This window comes from Oreochromis aureus, linkage group 20 (assembly GCF_013358895.1).
Source record: "Oreochromis aureus strain Israel breed Guangdong linkage group 20, ZZ_aureus, whole genome shotgun sequence".
NCBI lineage: Eukaryota > Metazoa > Chordata > Actinopteri > Cichliformes > Cichlidae > Oreochromis > Oreochromis aureus.
The window spans coordinates 15,876,952-15,900,631 of NC_052961.1; the positions used below are offsets into that span (position 1 = coordinate 15,876,952).

Genomic DNA, 23,680 nt, shown 5'->3' on the forward strand with positions numbered 1-23,680 from the left:
ATACTTACATCTTAAAATTTGTTTGTTTTTTTCTTTTGCCAAATTATCTGGTATGTGTGAACACAGCATTGGTTCATCCCTCGAACTAAGTGCTTTTTTATGCTTGAACAATTCACCGGTAACTGTTAAGTGGCTTAAGAGACAAAAAATATATTTCTCTGAAAATGGCTATGAACCTGACTAAAATGATTTTAAAAAAGGCAGCCAAGAACAGGTTAACAAAATTACAAGAAAATCTGGTTCCCTGGAAGCAACATTGAAAGAAATACGGGTGGCTCATGACTTTTGTACAGTACTGTCTATATAATATTTACCCCACAGACTGCTAAAACCATTGAATTATGCAATCATAATATATTTTCTTCACCAGTGAAATGATCGTTTAAATAGCTGTAATACAATATAAAGGGAAGTCTGGTCAGTTGATAATTTGAACTGATTTCAGAGTAAAGTATCAAGTTCAGGATTCATCAGGATATTCACAGTAACTTAATTTCGCGGTAATTACTGAGGAAAGCTCTTTTTCGAAGAAGAGACATGAATACAGACATTTTAGATTGTTCTAACTCCTATTCTACACCTGTGGTCCTCTTCAAACCGCACTGAAAACTGCATATTTTATGCGCAATGGACTTTGTCACAGACTGTGTATTTGCTGTGCTTTGGATTTATTGTAGGGGGCAGCATTTTCTCTGAGGCACATTCTGCTACCGGAAATAAGGAAGACGAAGGAAGAAGAAGAGGCTTACCCTCCGTTAGCTACCTAGCTACTGCTTGAAAGTAGCGACAAAATATTCAGGTATTGTGATATAAGTACCCATTATGTGGCTATTATGTCGTATATAAATACTAATAGAATATAATTAAATATATTAAGGCTCGTCCTTGATGCGTTTATCCGAAGTTTATGCTTTTAAAGGTGCAGGTTATCTTTGTTTTGATTCGTGTTGACGAAAGTCAGGCTTCAGTGTTGTGTTTTTCAGAGAAGGCCCAAACTATTGTTACGTAGAATTTCATGTGTCATGTTATGTTGCAGTCACGCTGAAGGACTTACAGTTAGTTAAATAAACCGTTAATACTACATAAGCAAATATTGACGGTGTCTAAAATTATATCTTTATAAATTGTAAGCATAACCCCGCTGCACTCCTGCAGAATCTTATCATAATGAGTTATGCAGAGAAGCCGGAGGATATAACAAGGGAGGAATGGATGGAAAAACTCAACAATGTCCACATCCAGAGGGCTGATATGAACAGACTGATTATGAACTACCTGGTGACAGGTGAGGTATCTTTTTGTGGTTTTTGTTACAGAAAGTTGGGTTTCAGATGTCTATTCTTACAGACACCTAAAGCCAAGTACAGATGTATTTGTGGATTTTGGGTGCTGATTTTTTCTTATGTGTACATATATATATATATTTGTTTTGTTTTGTTTTTTTGTTTTTCCTGTCCAACAGAGGGTTTTAAGGAGGCAGCAGAGAAATTCAGGATGGAGTCTGGGATAGAGCCTAGTGTGGACTTGGACTCCTTAGATGAAAGAATTAAGATCAGAGAAATGATCTTGAAAGGACAGATCCAGGATGCCATCGCCTTAATCAATAGTCTGCACCCAGAACTGCTGGATACAAATCGTTACCTCTACTTTCATCTCCAGGTGAGACATCTCAGGTTTGTCCTTTAATAACTGCTTCTTGTTATGCATCCCTTGCTATTTTAACACCTGATTGCATCCATGGCTTTCTGGTTTTTGCAGCAGCAGCATCTTATTGAGCTGATTCGTTTGAGGGAGACTGAAGCTGCCCTTGAATTTGCTCAGTCTCAGCTAGCAGAGCAGGGGGAAGAAAGCCGAGAATGTCTGACAGAGATGGAGAGGACACTGGCCTTGTTGGCATTTGACAACCCAGAAGAGTCACCTTTTGGAGACCTCCTTAACATGATGCAGAGGCAAAAGGTAGAATCAGCACACGTTATAATTTTAAACTGATTTTAAAAAAGAAGTATTCCATTATTTGTTTTGTATAGGCAAAGTGTCCTTTAACTGTTTGAAGGGACCATTCTAGCAGTTTTACATAAGAAGCTGATTTAAATCGTCAGTACTACTCATACCCAGTGAGCGTTTGTAAAGTTCAGTTCAATTCAGTTTTTTATGTTGTACAAATCCACAACAGTCAACTCAGGGAATTTTATATATTAGGTTTAAAACCCCACAGTATTGCAAAGACAACTCTAACAATCAGACAGTCCCCCATGAACAGCAGCTGGTGATGGTGTGAGAAAAAACTACCATTCAACAGGAAGTGACCTTTGTCCTGTGATGTCTGCTGTAGTTCTGAAGACAGATTTTTATAGTCTGAGAAAAGCAAATGAAGTGATCTCATTTTCATACACAAGACATTAATCTATATGTTGCTTTCCTTTTTTTTTAGGTGTGGAGTGAAGTAAATCAGTGTGTACTAGACTATGAAAACAGAGAGTCAACCCCGAAGCTGGCCAAGCTCCTGAAGCTGCTGCTGTGGGCTCAAAATGAACTTGACCAAAAGAAAGTGAAGTATCCCAAAATGACTGACCTCAGCAAGGGAACCATTGAAGACCCAAAATAAGGATCAAAGTGAAAAAGTACCACAGCATCACAAGATGGACACATTTCCTTTATCTATTCATACCCCGCAACAAACTGACTCATATAGAGTACAACCTTTTCTTTTTGTAAGGGTTGCTTTTTGATACTTTATTAACTCAGAATGTGCAGGAAACTGGATGGCATTTTAAAATGACCTCTCACACTAAAGTGACGTGCAAGTATTTCACTTGGTATTCTAATTTACATATTTGTTTATATAAAATTAGTATACTTAAGTTACACTAGTTTTTCTGTCTTTTGGCAGGGAAAGTTGTTGGCATTGGAATGTGTGAATAAAGCCTAAATTAGGCTATCAGTTTCTGTGTGTGACCACTTAGAGGAGGAAAAGTTTGATCAGGATAAATGGTTGGCTTAGTGTGCACTGCTTCAAATAAACATATATTCCATCCCTAGAAAAAAAGTCTGCTCAGCTAAGCTGTTGGTCTTTCAGCTACTACTTTTGTGTGATGACAGTAGCCACAACTTGATACTTGGGGTGTTTGAAGCTACTGTGACCTTTTAAAGTTAAAATCTGCTTCAGATTTTATGCTGTATTGTTGCTTGAGGCATTATCAAAAAGATGCCCACAAAGACTTTCAAACTAAATGTAATATTAGCAGTAGAGGGGAAATCTAGGATTACCGGAATGCCATCAAGTGTAAAGGCAGCCTCAGTTTCAGTGTTTTAAATAATGTCGATAATGTTTAAAGATGTGAATGGATAATGTGTCCGCAGACATGGAGGCACTTTTACAGATGGATTTATTTACATTTATGAAACCAGTCGCTGTTTTGCAAAATTTAATGTGCTTTTCTTTTTTTGCTGGGATATTATTTTGCAATAAAAGTGGGATTTTTAAACTGGGCAAGTGTTGAAAGACTTGGTGTGTTTCAATTCTAGAGATTTCAAACTGTAGAGGTAAAAAGCATTCAAGTATATTTAATTCCATTAAATATGGTATATGACAGCTTACCAATTACATTGAACATTAGCATGTTATACTGACTGTTACCAAACAAACAATATCATACTTTCACTTATAGGAATTCACTGAAAGAGACACAATGATGAATGACATGCTGTGAAACAAGTGTTCACTTTATTAACTCTAGAAAGTGTCCTGCCTGTGAATCATACTTATTACTGATGCATTCATGTATAGGTGATCTGTGATGAGAGTAGGGAGCGATGGATAGCCTGGAGTGGTGGAGGTATGTTCTGGAGTATAAGAAGCAAGATGGAGTACATGTGAATGAATAGGAAAAAAATAAGTGCAAAGGTAAACATGCAAGAAGGAGATCTAGTGAGATGACATGAGTTTAAATACCTGGGGTCTGTCATCCATAGCAACTAACAGTGCACAAGAAAGATGAAGAGACTGCAGGGCAGGGTAGACTGGGTGAAAATGATTGTCAGGGGGAATTTGTGACTGAAGGACAGCAGAAAGAGTGAAAGGGAAGGCTTATAAGATGCCAGTGAGGCCTCTGTGTTTGTCTGGATCCATGGTTTGGGGACAGTGGCACTGACAAAAAGACAGGAGGCAGAGCTGAAGCTATTAAGATTTGTATTGGGAGTGACAAGAATGGACAGGATTAGAAATGAGTATATCAGAGGGACAGCTTAGGTTAAGTGCTTTGGAAACAAAGATAAAGAGGCAAGGTTGAAATGGTTTGGACATGTGAAGAGGAGGGAAAATGGATATGCCAGACAAAGATGTTGAATATGGAGATGCCAGACGGGAACAAAAGAGGAAGAAACCGTGCAGCCAAAAAGAAAAGGAATGAGCATTATGAATGTGTAACTGTTTTACTGATGACTAAATATGTAACTGAAAAATTTTAAATTCCCAACTTGCCCCTGCGGGCAGTCTTTATCCTTCAAGCTTGGGTCCTTTATCATAGGCCTGGGAGCTTGAAGGTCCAGCGCAGTATCTTTGCTGTTCCTGGAACTGCGCTCTTCTGAACAGAGATCTCTCATTTTGTTTGTAGGATCTGCAAGAGCCCTCACCCTTCACATCTCCCTTGGTATTTCTCAAGCGTCTCACATTCCTTCTTCCTGATGTAACTATCACTCATAGCTACATCTACATCTATATATATATAATTTGTATATATAATGTATTTATATATATATATATATATATATATATGTGTGTGTGTGTGTGTGTATATATATATAGGTGAAGTCTGCTGTTAATTTGTCCTCATATTTTACTATCAAAAAGTTTGTTAATTTACACTGTTGTCGTACATTAATTCCCACCAGCATACATGCTGACGTGTTATGTAACAATTTCCTGCTAACTCAGATAGGATAGCCGGGGGAGCATTTCATCAACCTTCTAGGTGCTGCGCATTTTTGTGCCCCATCCCGACAGCTGCGTCTCAGCACGGGGAGAATCACATCTTCATCCGGCAAGGACAGCTCACCGACAGAGCCCATCCTGGTTCTCCCCGGAGGCTCTGTTTCTACTTGCAGTGCTGCACCGTCATCATCGCCGAGGGCCCGGAGTCACAGGCATCTCTCTGACGTTTCAGATGATATGGTAACGGTTGAAACAGCCGGGCTAAACCACTTCCTGATTAACCCTACCGACGAGAAGAAGAACTGCTGCGTGGCTGCTGGCTGGAGGAGGAGGCAGGGGAGAAAAACTGACACGTGGATTACTCCTCCTAGGGCATCAGGAAAAACAGACTGCCCCCTCTTCTAGCTCTGTTTCGAATACGGCGATCACCTCCTCTCTCTCTGTTAGTCCAGTTTTTACGGGTTATGGAATTCACTGTTGAGATCCTATGATGTGATTTCGCGCATACTTTTACGAGAAGATTTCCCCTTTTCACCCGAACGCTTACTTTTCTCGCTGATCGACCGGAAAGAGAAGAAAGTGCAGTATACCCGGAGTATTGAGAAGAGGCTGCCGTCCGTCACCTCGCGTTGAATGGCAGTTATTCAAAAATATGGCAAGACCTATAATCCAGATTTGGTCTGTCACAAGGACAACCATCTGCCCGCCAAGATCGTCCCTGGGTGTCATAAGAAGTGGCCTGAACACAACACCAGCTGGTCAAGGTAACCGTTGGTAACACCAACTCATCGGGGCTCGTTTTAACCATGTTTTAACAACTCTGCTATCTTAAACCCACCCCCAAAAAGGCTCACAGAGGCCATATGGAGGGGGGAGAGTTTTTAACTTTTAAATCGTTAATGACACTTAATGCCTGCCGGTCCTCTCACCCTTAAGGTCATGCATCCGCGGTTTCTGAAGTACTGTATCTGCTGGTGACACGTATCTTTTCTGGTCTTTCATGGCTCAGTGCTTTTATGCAGTGCCGTTTTGGCTAACAAGAAGGAAATAACAGTGCTACCTTTATGAAAACACTGTCATAAACTATTATAAAGTTATGATGTACATTTTGAATAGTAGTAAAGATTATGTAAAGATCTAACTAAACCATGTTAGAACCCATCACCACTAACCCCTGTTGCTCTTCAGGTTGGATTTGCTTCCGCCACATACTGTAGATAAGAGAGCCCCTACGAACTGGTCTGACAAGTCCAAAGTTTGTCCCCAGCTGTTGGGGGATGTGCCGCCAAATTCAAATCGTTCTGCTCTCCTCCGGTGCAGGCCTGTGGCAAGGATATGGACAGTGGTGCTGCTGTTGGGGACGTGCCTCCTGTACTGCGCCCGTGTGGCGATGCCCATCTGTGCCGTCAGCATGGCAGAGCAGTTCGGCTGGAGCAAGAGGGAGTCCGGCATGGTACTGGGCAGCTTCTTCTGGGGCTACTGCTTCACTCAGGTGTTCGGAGGCTACGTGAGTGACCGGTAAGAAAGCGTAAGCTCTATAAGTTGATAGGCTCTGGGTTTATGATTCAGAAATATCTTGTGTCTACAGGACTCTGAAGTGGGTTTGCAGTCGGCATCTTTTCTAGTTTTAGAGTTGTAATTAAAATCAAGCCGCTTCATGTTGAACCGTGCTGGCACTGACGCAACCAACCCAGTTGTGTTTGCTCAGTCTGCAGAGATAATGTGATGTACTGAGCGAGATGTTTTCCCTGTAATATCATGTTAAGTCACAGTGTCATTAACAGATAAGCTGCATGGGTGTCTGCACAGTGTGTTTTTTGCCCACTCTAGAAACTGTTAACAGTCCAAAATACTTGATCTACATGCTCACCTTATTTATATCAAATATTCTCTAAGATTAGATTTTCAGCCAAAGTTATCCAAAAGATTAAAACCTCTCAGTGTATTCTTCTAAGCTGATATATTAGAAGTCAAAAGTTAAAGCTAATGCAACCCATCTGTGCTCTGTTCACAGGGTGGGAGGTGAGAAGGTCCTCCTGCTGTCTGCAGCAGCCTGGGGTTCAATGACAGCTTTCACCCCAATCCTGGCCCACTTCTGCTCCCAGCCGATCCTCTCTATGACACTAGCTCGCTTCCTCATGGGCCTACTGCAAGGTGAGATTAGCGGTGTGCAAGATAAATCATCACTTGAGATTACATTAGTGAGGTGTAAGATCCAGGTAATGAAAAAGGTCTAGGATAGTACTCCCATGGGTCGCAGTTTCTGGTTCCCGATAACTGCCAGACTTATTTGCAACTGGAATTGCTGTTTTTAGTCATGTCCTTCCAAAAGTCATGCTTTTGGGGCGATCGTCAGCCAAGAGTTGGGAGTTCCAAAAGGTCATTCGAGCTTCCTCGTTTAAATGGACTCACATTGAGGGCCCGGTGTGTCCGGCAAGAGGGTGGCTTCTAAAATACAGTGTTGAGTGAGTGCCAGAAGGTTTTTGATTATTTTTCAGACCTTTAAGATATCACAATGATGCAAATCTTTGACCTTTTGAATATAAAATGTCACCACTCTTTTCCCCCCTTTTTAATGTTTTTGTAGTTTTCTTCTCATAACTAGCGTATTATTCTATTTATGGCCTTATGTGACCTTGAAACATTTTTTGAGCCCAAGAAGACATTTGTGCCAAACCTGAAGGCACAAAATTTCCTTTAGGGTTTCTTGAGATATCATGTTCACAACAACTGAAGAGACAACAAAGCGATGTGAGGTCAGAGTGACTTTCTTTGAGTCCAAGAGAATGTTTGCCCCAGATTTGGTGAGATTTTCTCAGTGTGCTCTAAAGATATTGCGCATGAGAACAGTAGGGATGGGCAATCAGACATCATTCATCTGACCACAGCTGCTGCTGGCTTTAATGCCTCAAGAGCATTTGCCAGTGAATGGTCTTTCATTTATTTTCTGTGGCATTTCTTACAAAATTCTGTTTGCAATGCATCCGCTTACTGTCTGCATCAGGGAAGTCGAAATAAGCTATCTGACCCACATAAACTCGTGCAGACACATGTTAAAGTCCAAGCTGGTTCATGTTTGCGGACGTTTGTCTTGTGTTTAATGATTAAATTTGTCAGTAACACTTACAAGGAATGTGACTTGAACGTGTCCACTGCAGAGACAACAAAGAAATGCTAAAAACACTCTTGCACTAGCTAGTCTTTTAATGTTAAAAATGTGGGATCCCAGGAATCCAGGATCTTTGAGTACCCTACAATCATCATGGCTACTTTATATATAGAAAGCAAATAATAATTCTCATATTTGTTGAGCAATCAAGACATATTTACCTCTGCTGGTGGGATGTTCGATTTGTCACACAGACATCTGTACTTTGCTTTCTTTGGCTTTAGAACAGCGATTAGGTTTAGTCATTTAAAAGTGTCCTTAAATTGATTTGACTGCATTGTTTTATTTCAAATAACCCGGCACAGTATCAGATGTGTTACTCTGTTTCTATTTTATGTCACATTTTTATGTTTGTCTTATTAGTCAGTAATGTGAAACGTTCTTCCGCTGAACCTTAAGTCCTTCTAAAATTTGGCTATGCTTTGTGTTTTCATATCAGGAGTTCATTACCCCTCTCTTGCAAGTCTGTGCTCACAAAAGGTGGTGGAAAGCGAAAGAGGCTTCCTCATGAGCACCGTGGGTAGTGGCTCCTATCTGGGGTGAGTCAAATGTTATGCAATAACTGGGTAGTAGTGAGAAAAGGCTGAGTGTTCCTTCTTAGTTCATTATTGGGTGTTTTTTTTGCAAATCGAGAAGGTTTTTTTGTGCTTTTATTGATTTTAATAGCAGTTACTATCAAATATGGTGATTTCATTGTTTCTGTAAAAATGTATAAACAAATTTCACAATAAAATTCTGTCATACTAATCTCATGCTGAAATGTCTTTTTACAGGGTTGTGCTTTAACTTGTCATGTCTTGTTATGGTTTTATTTCCCAGCACTCTGGTAATTGGGGGGGCAGGCTCCCTCATGTTGGACCTTTATGGCTGGCAGAGTGTTTTCTATGTTTCTGGACTTCTTTCAGTCTTGTGGGCCTACTGCATGTGGAAATATCTACTCAAAGGAGAAGGCAAGTGATGCTTCAGCTGTGTCAGTGGTTTCTGTGCTGTCTCTTATCTTGTACCTGCTCAACTGGAGTCAGCGTCTTCTTCTGTGCTCATGTTCCTGTATTTTATCTGTGTTTTGTAGGGCCTATAATCACCCTAGAGTCCCTGGGCAGCAGTGGAGCCCAGTCCAAACTGACCAAAAGACATTGGTTACGGCTCTTAAAACAACCTGCTGTCTGGTGAGATAAAGCTAGTGTTGATTTGTGAGGGTGTGACTTTATGAGCAATTACACCTATAATTTTTGTACACATATTTTATGCTCTGTGCACATGTGCAGTACTGCATGCTTGTTTTCATATTCAGATGGATAAGCAGCAATAATCTTGCCTGTGTGCCTTCAGGTTCTGATGTAATGCTTCGGCTGATTTACTGCAACCTCAAAATTTCAGAATACCAATTGTAACCATTGCATGTGTGTTGAGCTAGGAGGAAAAAAAATAGGAGGAGGAATGTGGAAATGCGTGAAACATCTTATTATCAGATTTATGTCTGGTTTCCTCAGCTGTCTGAATCATGCCTCTGAGGTCTTTTCCTTCCAGTCCCTCCCTATGGCCCAGATATTTATACACTGTAATACACCTGATGTGCTCCATTTACAGTGACAGAGTACATGTGTGGTCTTAATTGATCTGATCCCCACTGACACTTCCACATATTACATGATAGTTTAATAGATGTGGGCTTATAAATATTACCATGCTGTTGGCTCACTTTAACATAATGCATCATACCTTCATAGAGGTATCGGTTAATAACAAATAGCACAAATACAAACCTTTGTCTAACAGGAAAAACAGTATCTAAGTCAATGTGTCATTGTGTCTTAAAAAAACACAGAATGAGTACGTGTGTAATTATAATGGGCTCACTGAGACTTGTTTTTCTTCATTCAATAACCAGTGCCGTAATAGTGACGCACCTCTGCACGGCGAGCACCTTCTTCACTCTTTTGTCATGGTTGCCAACATTCTTTAAAGACACATTCCCCGATGCCAAGGTAACTATTTTCTCATGACTCCTATGATCATTAAACAAACTAATCAATAACAAAAGGGCATAAGGGATAAAAATATTAAAGACCGCACCTTTATTTACTACACTTAGAGTCTACAGCCATGTGAGTCCCTTTGTGAAACTAGAATTAGAAATAAAGGCGCTTTGAGCTACGTTCTAAGTTTTGCAGTTATAAAAATCAAAACTCTGAATAGGTTAAAATTTCAACCAAATGGTGGCGCTTGAGGAAAAGTCAAGGAAAAATGCACTCTTTTGTAAACTCCTGTTTTGAAGCTTTGATTTTAGAATTTTGGCCATCACCATCCTGGTTTCTTGGAACCAGAAGTGACCACTTAAATGACACGGTGGAGGAATCATAGACTGTATTGCTGCATTGCACAGACACAGATATCTGCTGAGTAACATACTAATAAAATACTACAGTTTGACTCTTTAGAATTCACATATAGGCTGTAGGAAAAAATAACCAGCAACAATGGTGCCAGCAATATTATATGTGCTCCAAAAGGCACAAACAACACGAGTGCAATTGAGTCATCTGGTTCAGTGACTCAAATTAGCTGAGGTGAACTAGCTTCGGGCATCTTATTCTGCATCTTTTAAGACTTAATTAAATTTAAGAAGGAGATTATGAGAAAGGATAAAACTAAAAATTAAATCAACCTCCCGGAATTGTTATGGAAGTGGATATTAGGTGTTTTTTTGACCAAAACCTCCTTTTTTTGTACTAGGCTGCAAACATGTTTACTTATGGTATAATGTTGAGCATTGTAATTTGAAAATCTGTCTGACCAAGCAGCTGGAAAAACTACAAGAACTACAGTTCCTGAAGGGGCCACTTGAGCCTGGCTTCAAAACAGAGGCAATCTCCATAGATTTGCATGTTAAAATGTCCAAATCAACAAACACCACTAAAAAGCATGTTTACAACTTAGCACAAAAATGTCCCAAATTCATAACAGCTCTATGATTGGTGGGTTTTCTTGTTGTTTTAACTCACGTGTTTTGGTTTTTCTAAGATTTTAATTTTTAGCCGTGGCCGCTTTGATTGCCAGATTTGGTGATGTAGGCAGCTGTAGATGTCTGCTGGTCCTTACCTGTGCTCTTTTGAGTCACTGAGTTGGATTTGTGTCCTGATGTTGGTGACTTTTGCATCACATGACAAATAATGTGGCTTGTGTACGTATGGACCAACAAGAAGTTTCGTTTTTTAATAAGTGAAACTTTAGTTTTGATTGACACCAGCAGTGACGCGTGTCTGTGCAACGTATGAGGAATGTTACAAGTGCAGCTGGTTTGTCAGGTATATTTATATTTAGCATACTTGACGAACAAGTATATTTAGCACCCTGCCCTATTTCCTAAACATGGGTTCCTCTGGTTCCTTAAAAGCATGCAAGTGGCTAAAATGCTATTGCTTAGGCTTTAAAATGCAGTCAAGAAACCACTGGATGTCTACATCCATCTTCTAAAAATAATTTATTAGACTGGTTGACTTTTTAAGGCATCATTAAGTGACAGTTAATTGTCATTAATTGTTAGGATCATCATCACCGAGATAGGTCACTAAAACAACACATGTCCTTGATACACTACAAGAAGTATGTAAAGGTATGTGGTCAAATAAACCAAACAAATGTAATCTTTTCAGGGCTGGGTGTTCAATGTCATTCCTTGGTTAGTGGCCATACCGTCATCCCTCTTTAGTGGCTGTCTCTCTGACCACCTCATCAGTCAAGGTAGACAATAAGAGAAATAAACTGTACATCAGTATTATTTTAAATGTTTAGTGCACTGATATTGTTACGTTGGATTTCCCTAATCTCTCTTCTGAATCCCTCAGGCTTCGATACGGCATCAGTGAGGAAGTTGATGCAGGTACAATATTTCTCAGTTGCTGTGTTGTATGCTGTATGTTTAGTGCGATTCTTCTTCCCAGTACAAAGTGCATGACTGTCCTGTTTACTCTGCGTAAGCAATGGATTATGTACAATTGTGTTTGATTTGGTTTTTTTCCATGTGTCCATCAATCTGTGTTAGTTTTTCTCCATGGGTGTGTCCAGTGTGTTTACCCTTCTTCTGTGTGGCACAACTACCTTCCCCTGGGCTGTAGCATTTGTGTCTGCCACCATGGGCCTCACCACCTTCAGTCACAGGTACTGGCACCCACTGTTTCCTCACCCTCTGTAGCTGTATTCACACTTATGCTGCAGCCCTGAACTTTTCTAAACATTACCCGACAGAGGTGCTTATGAGAACACATTGATCCCACGCACCTGGATCAAATATTAAATAGTCTTTAACCTGCTTGTTCCTTAGTAAGAAATGTTTTTGTGATGCCCCATTGTGGGTATTTGTGCAGATGTGAGGTTAGTGAGGCTTTACATGTGAATGTGGTGTTTCCTGAGAGATTGTTTTGTGTTTTGTTCACTCAAACTTGATGCTACAATTTCAAAATGTTACCCTTATTTGCATAGCTTCTTAGAAATTAAATTGTTAAATATTTCACCGCTTCAGGCATAACCAAGGAAGACATGGCAGGTCTCAGCTTTTATTAGGCATGCAGTTTGTCTAGTTGTCATTGTATCGGATCAGTGTCTGTAAGCATTTATGTTTTAACCACTTTACCTAGTAGTGCCTTATTACATTTGGTTTGTCTTGGAATAGGTCATCCCAGCTGCAAACAGGGCATAAACATTGACTTTAATTTTAATAAGTTAAAATAATTTCCAAAGTAAATTTTTAAAGAATGCATTAATGCATGTTTGGTGTGCTAATAAGTATGCAAGCCAACCTGGGTTTATGGTAATGAAGGCACAGCCGCTACAATGGTATGATTCATTGATGTGTATTTAATAACTTGTGAACAACACTGGAGCTCTTTGGCACAGAGGAACTGGATCCATTTTAAAAAAGAGTGACTAAAGAAAAGGATAAAAAAGAATAAGAAAAAAATGATGAGTTCTTTGGTGGTTTGGGGCTTTTAAGGGATTTGTTCAAAGCAATAAGATATGAAAACTATATATAAAAATAATCAGATATCCTTTAAATTAAATTGTGAGTGCACTTCTTTTAGTGTATTCAGTTGCATATTGAAAGGGGAAGCTTGAGGAACAATGAGGCAGTATGACCACAATTCTCAAATATATATATCTCAAATATTTTCTCAAAATTGGATTTTGAGAAAATATTTCACATGTGCAGATTCCAGTTGTTTCAAGATAAACTGCCACGGCTACTATGCCCTCTACAAAATGCCCTGTTTGTATGATTTAGTGAAACAAATTGATCAGCTGCCTTGCGATACAGCATACATCGTTTTTGCATTGGGGGGTAACCTTCAATGACTTTGCATCTGTTCATTAGCAGCCTTTTACCAGCCATGTGTTTTTTCTGTCTGACAAGATAGTGTTTATGTGCTAAAAGAAAAAAATCATTTCCTTCCTTGTTACTAAAGCTGATTCTGAAGTATGATTTCACTAACTCAGATAGCAACCGTGGCAGCTGGTCTCGAATCAACTGTAATCTCCACATTTTGACTTTTTTCTTGAAATTCTAACTTTATTCTCAAAACAATCAATAATATAGATTTTTTTCTTAATGTGGCCCTAATACTACATTTTATACATATTATAAATGGTGTAAATAAAAAGTATAAGTTATATACCTGTATTACCTCGTAGTAATAATCAGTAAATATAATGATTATAATTTGGACAAAAAATGTATTTCATTTTGTTTTTTTGTGGCTCCATTAATGATATTTCGAACTCACTAAAGAAAATCTATTCTTCACTCTGGTTCCAGCCATGACGACTAAAAGAGAGTAGAATTGATATAGATATGTGTGCAATAAACCAGTAAATATGCATTCAGCAGTAGCACAGTACAGACAGATTTTCTCTCCATCTGTTTTTTTATGGGAAAGAATGCCATTCAGAGTTAGGCTTATACTCTGTTGCGGTTTGGAATGTATTTAGAGTCATTTCTGAAGTTCAAATTGACAATGACATGTTTTTCTTTTGCAGTGGTGTTTCTGTAAATGTTCAAGATCTTGCTCCGTCCTGTGCTGGCGCTTTATTCGGTAAGTTCTAAAAATGTGTTTTAGAACAATGGCAAAATGTCACACCTTACGAGTACTTACTGTACATTTCTTTTCCAGGTGTTATGAATACATGCGGTGCTTTCTCAGGTGAGTTTGTATTAATTAAAAAATATCTACTTGTCATTAATCATTTACCAGCAGTTGCTTTCATGCTTTTAAGTGAAATCATTGATTCACTTCTCTAAATTCAAACTTTGAGGTGATGTGCTGAATGTCAGTCCCGCTTGTCTCTTTGTCCCATGCATATTTCATCAAGGGACCATGATGAATTTTGTGTCAGATGAATAATACAGGGATGAGGGGATGACAGTTAGTGGTCCTGTGAGGGACACAGGAAAGACTGACATTTTCTCTGTAGAAATTTAGATCTGGGACAAATTGAATAGTTTTGCCACTTTAAAGACACTGCACATGTTGTTACCCTCTTTGTGCTGCTTTGCTATTTATAGCTACTCTGTGTTCCTGTGCAGGGGTCTTAATGGTGTACTTCTCGGGGTATCTCATTGAGGCGACAGGCTCATGGGCTTCTGTGTTTGCCCTCATCACCACGGTCAACCTGCTTGGCCTCTGTACCTTCCTGGCATTCGCTGAGGCACGCCGGGTTGACATTGACTCTACTAAGGTCCGCCACCACAACATACACATCTAAATCGTCAGTTATTGGAGGGACCTGAATGTGACCTCGGGCAAACAGCAGCTGCAATATTATCCAGTTTATAGATGAAACTGCACACAACAATTATGAAAAGTTTGATTGGCTCTGTGGTTGTTTGACTGCAACAGCAGCACACAGCAGAGCCTGCACAATGTTACTGAAAAGTCTTGTCGGGCTTTAACCTTGGATCCTGGAAAGAAGACAACTGTGTTAAAGGGTGCTGTGCTAGTTAAGGAAGAACGTGGAAGTAGGAAAGACTACACTACCTCCAGGCTCCATGGAAAATAGTTTACACTTAACATGTGTACAGACTGTGTTACTTAGGAATAAGAAAATCAAACAGATTGTTAACTGAAAGCCATAGCCCCCTGCTTTGCTGTGTTTGTGCCGAAGGAACTATGAGAGTGATGGATGTGTCACTCTCCAGAGTGAGAGCTGTGACAGACCGAGGTGGTTTGTTTTTGCCCTGCAGGGATGGGTTAGGCGGTGTGGATGACACAGGGACAGCCCAGTCTCTCATACCTGAAGTCTTTTATTAGTACGCCTCACTCAGCCGTCACTGAGAGATCTGAGTGACACCTCATTACCCAGCCACTAATTACTTTAAAGGCGGTTTAATGTCCTACACAATTTACCTTCTGTGGTTCGAGTCACCGAGAGCTTTATGGCAGCAAGGATTTGCCTAAGTGCGCTCTCGCTGATCGTTGTCTCAAAGGGTTTGTTTTAAGTTGAAAGACCAAAGGTTAATAATTAATTTAATTAATTGTATTTTCATTATTTGTAATTGCATGTAATAGAAATACCTCACCTAATTGCTTTGAGTAATTTTATATTTATATGGATAGAGTTTCAAAAACTTTTTTTAATTGTTCTAAATAGATAGGTTAGATGACAAACAACAAATATATCTAAATAATCACCAGTGTGATATCATAATGATGTAAAAACAACACATGCAGACAACACGATTCTTCAAGAAGAAACTTTTTTAGGTTGCATTATTATCGCACTTAATACGTTTGTTACTTAGGCACTAGACAGCAAGTGATATCAGTATTTGGGAGGGCATCCATTAACTTTTCATGATGGGCAGTGCGAGCTGTCACTAAGGCAGTTTGAAATAGTCTCCAAGTTACACAGTGACGTGATGAATGTTAGGGGACAGGCGAGATAACGATAAATTATCAGATTCAGTACAATCGAACTGGAAACCTATGTAGCAATGTAAAACTAGCTGCATAACTCTGTCTGAAGGTTTAGGTAAATGTAATGTTTATCTTTGGCGTTCACAGTTTTACAAGTTCTGTTTTCATGTTAGGCCCAGATGCTTATTTGATACCTTAAATCTATGCATTTATTATTTCGTGCCTCAGTTGAGCAACAAGAAAACTGCAAGACATGCACCTTTGTGGTAACAAAGTGTCAATTGCTGATTGCTGTACATTGCTGATAGTTGCCTTATTTGTTGGATTTTTGTTGCCTCTTTGTCTTTTGTTACTGTTATTTGCATACAAATCCACATTGGTTTATGTTTTCTAGGATTTTATTCCATGTATACTTAGGTAGAATATGAAGTGCATTTCTGATGTTGGCATTGTCACTTGTTACAAAAAAGGATGAAGTCATTGGATTTATTTAAAGTTTAGCTCTCTGTCTTTCAGAGTAAAAATGAACTTTTCTTTACCTATTTATTTTTGTGTTTGATAGAAAAAAATATAATCCTAAGTAGCCATAAATTATGATTACCGTTTAAAAAACTCTTATCTAAAATCGAGTATCTTTCCCCAAATCTCTTAAAATTCTGTTCCAACACTATGTTTTTAGTGTGGCCGTACACAGAGTGTGTTTTGCTTGATCATCATAATTAATGTTGGTCCATGTTCAACATTGTAAGTGACTGGTCACATTTTTATGATGTCACGATTTTGCAACATGCAAAAAAACCCTGCCCATGTCCACTAAAGAAGGTTAGGGTGTGATTTTGGGCTGGGGTTAGTGTTACGGGGCTATAGTTATGGTTATGAGCTTGTGATGACATCACAACAACAACACAAATGCGGGGACATCAGATCACGCTTGTGTTTGTGTCTTACATAAGACTACTGTACAAAACAATCACTCTTCAATAGTTTTTTTTTCTTATGCTGGATCTCACAGATGCTTGCACTGCACTATTTACAAATGCCCGCATGCCTTTTTTTTGTTATGTTCACATCTTGAAAATGTAAACCTTTTACATTATAAATAGTTTTCGCCAACATATCTTACTACAGGTTGCTGAAAGCCTTCTGACAAATAGTTTTTGATAACCTGTAATGTACACGTTAGATAGAATAATACAATAATGCAAGAAAATGCAGTATTCTAATGTGTTTCAGATATACTGTATTTAAAAGCTCCTGAGTTTGAATAAAAAAAATATATTTTTGTCAACTATTTTGAGTTTCTTCAATGTGTTGCGCAGAGAAAACACTGCATGTATTTTCTCTGCATCTCCACAGAGAGGCAGTGCAGCATCAGTAATGAGGCGCGCACATGGCGTGCCTCCCAATCTCCAGATACTCCACAGCTCCTGTTATGTATAAAGGGGTCCTCCTGTTTAACAGCATAGCCATGAAGTTTTCATGAATGTCGGTTTGCAACAAATATCACCAGCTTCTGCACGAGCCTTTTCATACACAAAGCTTTCAAGCTTTTCAGGAACCATAAAGGTTTGTCCTGGGAACCTTTTATGTGGAGTCCATTATTTAGACCAGTCCAAAGCAGGTTCCACCAGGTTCGTCGTGTTCACACTACCGGCCACACTACAGCCCCGGATCCCGAGTCCAGGCCAGCAGTACTTATGTGGTGGCACCATATGGCAGGATGCTGTGTGCCATGTTGGCTAGCTGGCACTACCCACGTGCGAATGGCCAGACGCTAGTCACTCCCCCTCATGGGACCGAATGGCTCGGGTTGCCATGGAGACGGATGGCTTGTGGCTGCCGCGTGGCGATGAAAAGAAAAAAAAAAGGAGGGGTCACAAGTGCGTGAAAGTAACAAGTCAGATAAAAGTCAGAGGAGCGGAGCGGGTTGGCAGTGAATTTAGCTTTTTGATGTACAGTTCATATAAAAAAGAAAACACGTCGGTGTTAAAGAGGTGGCCAGTCACTTATTGGAGTGCTCTCACTGACACAAAATGGTGTTGTAAAAGCAGACATAATCATGATGAGTGGCCCACTATTTAATTAGCAGAGATGAAACACTGAGGGGAGAGTAGAGGAGAGAGGGGGAGATAAACCCTCCCCACCTCCTCTCTACTTGTTGGCTGGTAGGAGTAACCCAGTAAATGCAGGACCCATCAGAGAGCCAGAGATACATGTAAATGAAATAGCCCCATTAATTAGTAATTAACATCAAGTTAATGACATTTCACTGTGTCACCATCTCATCCTATGTCCTTCCTCTGTGGTGGAAGGGTTGTCTCTCGGGTCCCTGATCTGAATGCTAATTAGTGAAAAGCTAAAATGCTATATAGGACTACCTAATAATATAGAGGCCCAGTTTAAGACTGGTCATTGTTAGGGAGGATTAATCACTTTGTGGTAATAGATCAGGAGGCTTTACAAGTCTCCCACTCCTTAGAGGGCTGTGATACTGAAGGCCATTGACAGGCTTTATGTGCTAATTGCATTGCGCCTGTTAGCCTAACGTTTTGTTATCCCTCAGGACTTCGAACTACTTTCAACCATTCTCCTATTTTTCAACAATCATCCAAGAAATATTTCCATTTAAGTGAGTGTAAAATGGTTTTGTATGTTACGTCTTGTTATTTCAGTCTCTTGTTATAGCAGCGATTGAGTTTGAACACAACAGCAGACACAGTCTTTGGTTTCGGGTCCCCTCCTGAGCCTAAATCAGCTCTGTGACAGAGGTAATTTTACATGATTTGACTGCAGCCTGGCGCATTATCTCTGTGAAGCTGGATGAAACATGAAGTTGGTGCTCTGTACACCCAGTGTGTTCCTGGGATGGACAATGAATGGCAGCTCCAAAATGAAGGAAATGTAATCGCTCACTGATGTGCATGATTATGTCCTACAATGCTTAACGAGACCTGCAGCGTTTCTCCATCTCTTTCTTTCTTTCTTTCTTTCTTTCTTTCTTTCTTTCTTTCTTTCTTTCTTCTGATAGATAATTGACCCTTTAAAGGGATCCCCTGATGCCCAAGCTCATCCACCATTAGCACACCATCTCACACACACATGCGCACAACCAAATATGTTGATTTCTGTCAATTAAAACCCCATCAGCTGTTTGCCTCCTGCTAGACATATGGCCCGTGTTAAATCTAAAGAGCAAATGGAGCCTCCATTGAGAGGGGCATCATTTTAATGGAACCCTGAGGGACAAGACCCACACCTGCGCGATAATAACATTAAACCATGCTCAGCCCACTGGCCAGATGAGGACAGTGTTGGTTTGTGTGTGCTGTGTGTGTGTGTGGATACATGCACATGGCTCTACTGTATCTCGTTTCAGCCTCACCTGCAATTGTTTGGTCTGTTCCTAGAACCCACAGGTATGTTTGGTTTGAATCTTTCGCAGCGATATGTTTTCTGTTTTCAGAGCCACAACAGCAGAAAAGAGGCTCAGGCTGTTTTCAGCCTCTAATATTTATTATATAACCCTGAGAAGCAAAGACACAAATGCACTCCATCACTGCAAACCAGCTCTCCCCTGCAGTCAGAGTGAGAGTACAGATTTTTCTTCTTTTGCCAAATGAATGGTTATGGAGTTCACAGGTCCTTAGTCAGAAACAGAGACAAATATCTGAACAAATGTTTAGAAATATAATTTTAGAAAACAATATGGTGCTACGCCTTTGGCACGGAGTGTCAGATGCTTGGTTTTAAGGCAAGAACAGAACAGATAAAACACTGATGGGGTAAATATAGCACGCCTTTTCAGTTCACCCATAGCAAATGAAAGTATATTTATTAAACATGAATTTCTGTGCATTGCTGTTAATGAGAATGACTTTACTTCTAATATTTTTAATATTAAGAGGAGTAAAAGTATTTCTGTTAGCTCCCAGTGTTCTCATTATTTTTTCATAAATCATTTGCCAGTAAAATCCGTTTTGTACATTTTGTTCAAACAGTTCAAAACACAAAGAAAATCTGTTTACTAATGCAAGAAAACTCATATCATTAACCAAAAATGAGAGGCTCTTATCGCAAAATGTTTTCTATTATTGCTCCTAAAATCATCAATTAATCAGAAATATCAAACAGTTGTAGTTGACTTATCTTACTGTCTCATCTCACCCGAAACAAGAAAATTTGAGTTAAAACATTCAGTGCATCTCTTCCTATATGATCTTGAAAAAAATGAATACCTGAATATTGGGGTGAATAAATTAGGTGACTGGAGCAGTAAATTCAGTCTTTTATTATTACTGGTCCGAAGGTTTTACAAATAAACACAGCCCCTTTGCTATGTGTAGCAGGTATGCAGATCTAGGGTTGTGGTTTATTTGTGTCATTAATTAATCTCAAACTTATTATCCCGATTAAGTCCAGAAGTGGAGTCCAGGGGAAGGTGGACCTAGATTTGGCCAGAGTGGGGTTGATTGGATGGTGTGTGTGGGAATGTTGGTCAAAGCGATGTATGTGATTGGATGAGTGAGGCTTTTAGATCCTTTACTGAAGTAAGAATAACAACACACATTAAGACTATTCCAGTACAAGTTAAAGACCTGCATTCAAAAGTATTTAGAATTTGTAGCAAAATGTAATTAAAGTATGAAAAGTCAAGGTAATTATTCCACAATAAAATAGTCCCTGTCAGATACAGTATTTGGCATTCTGGATTAATATTCCTGTTGTATTTCTTTTACTGTAAATGTTTAAGGCTGAGCTGATTTTAATACTGTTAAATCTACAGTAGTGTATGATATTCTGCGATGTCACATATGCCTATTCCATTCCTGTCACTGCCTTTGTATTCTTAAAATTAAAGTTTTCATGAGCCCACAAAAGCAGCCATGTATTCAGATTAGTGACATTGCTTACCTTTTTTCTTAACAGTTAACAAACTCCCAGTTTCTACTTAATCTAACCAGAAAAAAGGACAGATTTAAGATAATCATAGATGGACAGGAATGGTATAAAAATTATAATCCCAAAATATAAGGTTAAACTAAAGCTCTCATATCACTGTAGTAGGTTCAAGAGGAGCGAGGAGTGAAGATTAAAGTTGCACAAAATGGAAATGTTACATACAGTTACTTAGAATTTCCATGTCTGTTATGTAAAGTATGGGGCTTGAATAAACATACTTTCATTTCATCAGTGCCAGAGTCCAGGTCAGCATCGTCAGATTGGCTGTTATGTCTGAGCAATAGTCCAAAACCTAAAGATATTTAATTTGTATTGATACATATGAAAGAAAAGCAGCAAATCCCCAGACTGGAGAATCTGGCTTCAGGGGATATTTTCAAGCTGTTTCATTAAATTGTTTAAAACTGTCACTTTTCAAACTAGTTGCTGATTAACCATCAATTAAGTGGTTAATCCAAATGCTTATTTTTCAGAAAAGAAATACCAGTGTAGTGATCCTTTTTCACTAACTGCTATGTCTATGTGGACAACATGGTTAGAGAATAAAAAGCCTGAAATCATAAAATATTGTGAAATAGTTCTGTTTTGCTTGTTATGTTCCCAATAATTTACTGCATTCTGTTTGTGCATGCACACCAGGAGGTTAAATAAATCACCCCCGCCGCCCTCTCGCCCACCCCCACCCCCCCTCAGTACCCCTCCACTCATCTGTTCCAGCTCTCCCCAGCTTCACACCGCTCACATCTCCAACACCACCAGATCTCCCCTTTTTTTCCTGCTTGCTCTTTACTAAAGTTTGGCTGTCAATCAGCAGTGGCCTCAGGCAACAGGCACTGATGAAAAGACCCCTGAGACAAGGAGACCCAAATTAGATTTCAATAAGGATGTTGAATATTCATATCAGGGAAACATCTAAAGGTAAACGCTTTTTGATCTCCTCGCACAAATATCACTTGTGTGCATTCCCAGGTCCTGGCGCTCTGGTTCTACAGTGTTTTCTCTCCCAGCCTGGTCCGGCCCCGGCCCCGGCCTCGGCTCTGTCTCACTCCTCAGGGGATGTGGTGGAATAATGATGATGGAGCTACAAAGGAGAAAAAGCACTATAATGAATGTTTATACTAAAGGGACCCAATAGAAAGGGCATCCGTACTAAGTATTCAGTAATTAGTATTTAGCAGAAGTTGATCGCCGAGTGCACACATTCAAACAGAGAGAGACGCGCACACACACATATCCAGGGCAAAATCAGTGAAGCATAATCATTTACTATGTAAACTTTAGACAGGGGAACCTCCCTCGACAGGAGCAGTCAAAACACAGTTTCGTTTCTCCTGTCAACATGTTTACTTTATTTTTATAATTGACTCACTTTGGGTTTTTTCTCTGCAAAATGTCAGCAGAATTCACAGTGGGGCTGTTTATTTTCCTGAACATACCTGCGTTCTGTTGCTCATCTGCTTTGCACAGAATTATAATTATCACCTTAACTCATCTAACACATTTCTTACCTTGATGATCATTTTTCTTCTAAACTGTACTTGGTATGAGAACTAAAAAAATTAAAAAAAACGGCCAGCATCCTCCTAATACCCTAAAGAAATTGCCATCACTTCCATCTACCCGGAGATGGTAATGTGTGATGGTGGAGGATGTGGGGAGGGTGTGGGGGAGACTGCCTTAGGCTCTTTCATCCGCAGAGTCCACTCCGCTCGGGAACGCACTTATAAAACAAGTCCTGAAATGAGACCAAAGGATGGAAGCGCCATCTCTTTTTGACGTAGGAAGCGACAACCCAGCTAATAGTCCACGCCAACTTCTATCATCAATAAGGCATCAAGAGTGAGCGTGATAGTTGCAAACGAGCAACTGGGGCTCATAATGCGGGGAGACAAGCGACTCCGTCTTTCGGTAAAGCTACTAAAGACACATCCATTCTCATCTTACGTTATACTTTTCTCTTGTTATTTCTCTCACTCTGTGTTCCTCTCAACCTCCCCCGCCCCTTCCTTACAACATGATGGTCAGTCCATTGCCAGGCAATCTGGTCTGTGATGTTGTTCACACCTTCGTCGAGCCAAAAAGGAAAAAAAAAAAAATCTTTGACAAGATATGATGACTTGCCCAGGTGGTGTGTTTCACTGGTCTCTTGGTCTTATGGGTGAGGGCAGCCAACCAAGGTATGTGTATCTGTGTGTGTGTGTTTGCCTCTACAGTATATGATGGTGTGTTTACCCCAGGCCTTGTGCTGTGGTGCTGTGATGCTGAGTGTCACCCTGCTCCGGCCTGAGCCCTGCAGCCAGAGAAACCAGCTGTGAAACTGACAGGTTTGTCTCCTGCACTCACCTACACTCTTTCTTCCCCCTGAACACGCACATACTGATCCATACACATGCAACTGCATACACATAATGAGACGCGCGCGCACACACACACACACAGACACGCACACACTTTCATGGCCTGAGGTTTAAGTACACATGCACACATAAGCCCCCCCACATCCACACATATCCACAGACCATCACACAAGCTGCAGGCAGTCTCTCTCATGCCAGCTACAAACACGGCGCAAAAGGAATATGCTTACAGAGCTCCAATTTATAGTGGCTGCTCACTGAACACATTTTTACAATTTGAGAAAAATCTGCAAACAGAGATGTTAAAATCCAAGAGATGTATCCATTAAACTCTGATTTTCAATCAGTATTTCTAATC

General features: G+C 39.8%; 2 protein-coding genes across 2 annotated transcripts; both read left to right on the forward strand.

Annotated features, from left to right (window-relative positions):
• Positions 1–676: 676 nt before the first annotated feature.
• LOC116324787 (glucose-induced degradation protein 8-B homolog) lies at positions 677–3,489 on the forward strand. Its single transcript, XM_031745521.2, has 5 exons — positions 677–799; positions 1,156–1,285; positions 1,463–1,659; positions 1,759–1,956; positions 2,432–3,489. Exons 2-5 carry the CDS (start codon positions 1,168–1,170, stop codon positions 2,603–2,605), a joined length of 687 nt encoding a protein of 228 aa, XP_031601381.1. The 5' UTR covers positions 677–799; positions 1,156–1,167; the 3' UTR covers positions 2,606–3,489.
• A 1,463-nt stretch (positions 3,490–4,952) lies between these two features.
• slc17a9b (solute carrier family 17 member 9b) lies at positions 4,953–17,294 on the forward strand. The gene is made up of 13 exons (XM_031745520.2): positions 4,953–5,694; positions 6,251–6,448; positions 6,945–7,084; positions 8,539–8,638; positions 8,919–9,049; positions 9,169–9,265; positions 9,988–10,084; positions 11,753–11,840; positions 11,945–11,979; positions 12,142–12,257; positions 14,130–14,185; positions 14,264–14,293; positions 14,677–17,294. The coding sequence occupies exons 1-13, from the start codon at positions 5,564–5,566 to the stop codon at positions 14,853–14,855; spliced, it is 1,398 nt and encodes a 465-aa protein (XP_031601380.1). The 5' UTR covers positions 4,953–5,563; the 3' UTR covers positions 14,856–17,294.
• The last annotated feature ends 6,386 nt before the right edge of the window (positions 17,295–23,680 follow it).